Source organism: Manacus vitellinus, unplaced genomic scaffold (assembly GCF_001715985.3).
Source record: "Manacus vitellinus isolate BGI_N305 unplaced genomic scaffold, ASM171598v3 scaffold_1811_pilon, whole genome shotgun sequence".
In the NCBI taxonomy this organism is placed as follows: Eukaryota; Metazoa; Chordata; class Aves; order Passeriformes; family Pipridae; genus Manacus; species Manacus vitellinus.
The window spans coordinates 1-1,493 of NW_021939267.1; the positions used below are offsets into that span (position 1 = coordinate 1).

The window sequence follows — 1,493 nt, forward strand, 5'->3', positions numbered from 1 at the left end:
AGGGGCCACATCTCTCCCTCCACAAGCCACTCAAAGCTCTGAGACATTTCCTTGGAAGCAGCTGCCTCACATTGACCCTGGAATACCCCGTCCAGCCCCCAGCACTGCCCAGAGCCCCCCCAGCCCTGGGGTTCCCTGGGCCTTACCCACGCTGGGGTCACTGCACCAGCCTGTAGGTGATGTACCGTCCTGCTGTCTCGCTGGGCCTGATGATCTTCACCACCTGCAGGGTGCAGAGCTCAGGACAGGGACACCCCTCCCTGCTCCCAGAGCTCTGGAACACCACCAAGGACCATCCTCTCCCTCCCCTGGCACAGGGAGCTGCTGCCCCAGCCTGTTCCTCTCACCTGGCCGCGCTTTATCCCAAAGTACCGGGCCACGGGGTCCCCAGCCTGGATCCTGGGCAGCTGGTTCTCCCTCAGTTTGCTGTGCTGGGAGTCAAGGAGGAGCTCTGGATACGCTCATGGAACAGAAAAGAACCGTGGCAGGAATGGGGGGTTCAGCCCAAGGTTTCATCACAGTTGAGCAGGAGGGAGGGACATGCACAGGGAACCAAAGGGCCATCAAAGGGCCATCAAAGGATACTATCGGGCCAGTAGCTCTGTCACCTCCTCCTTGGTCATGACAACGTGCTCTGGGACCAGCTGCAAACACGGGAGAGGCCGAGATGAACCAGGGACAGGGACCAGCCCCTCACAGGGCTGGAGACAACCCCCCACCCACTCACCTCGTGCTCAGTGATGTTGATCAGAAGCTCCTGCTGCAGGAACTGCTCCAGGATGTATTTGGGAGCCATGTCCACCAGGGACTGGAAGGGAAAGGCCAGTCAGAGGCAGCTGGGACAGCCCTGGCAGTGCCCAGAGCCACACCCGGGGTCAGCCTGTGCTCACATGGACACAGCCAGGCTGGGAATGAGCACATGGACCTCCTGGCCCCTGGAAAATACCCCCTTTTCCTTCCCCCACTTCTCAGCTGCTCATGGGCCCTCGGCTGTGCTGCTGCCACCAGGACCAGCTGCTCTGGGTAAAGACACTTTGAGGCTGAGGAAGAGCCTGTGCCAAAGCACAACAGGCTTTAGTGAAAGCCTTTCCCCGCAAGGCAATGCTGGGCTTTTATTCACCTAAAAACAGCGCTGAGAAAGAGACAGGGAAAGCCTCCAGCGCCCACCAGAACGCCCCGAGTGGGACATGGCCCCATCCCCACGCACCTGCTTGGCCGAGGGGGTCATTCCCTGCTGCACCACGATCAGGGCCCGGGTGATGTTCTCCTCCTGCATGCGCTGGCAGTACATCTTGATCGTCTTGATCCCCACCTTGGGCTCCTCTGCGGAAGGAGCCACACCCGGGGTCACCGAGAGCCCCAAACCCCCTCCCCGCGAGGGGCTCCGCCCGCGCCCGCCCGGGCCGCGCCGCTCACCGGGGAAGAAGACGAACATCTGGTCGGTGGGGTCGTCGTTGTGAGCCACCAGCACGGTCAGGTCGGTGCGGCGGGGG

At 62.0% G+C, this 1,493-nt stretch overlaps 1 protein-coding gene across 1 annotated transcript; it reads right to left on the reverse strand.

Moving 5' to 3' along the window:
• Positions 1 to 120: 120 nt before the first annotated feature.
• Positions 121 to 1,487, reverse strand: POLR2E (RNA polymerase II subunit E). The gene is made up of 6 exons (XM_029958944.1): positions 1,417 to 1,487; positions 1,208 to 1,323; positions 728 to 808; positions 586 to 644; positions 348 to 426; positions 121 to 223 (listed from the first exon to the last, which is right to left on the reverse strand). The coding sequence occupies exons 1-6, from the start codon at positions 1,433 to 1,435 to the stop codon at positions 158 to 160; spliced, it is 420 nt and encodes a 139-aa protein (XP_029814804.1). The 5' UTR covers positions 1,436 to 1,487; the 3' UTR covers positions 121 to 157.
• Between the last annotated feature and the right edge of the window lie 6 nt (positions 1,488 to 1,493).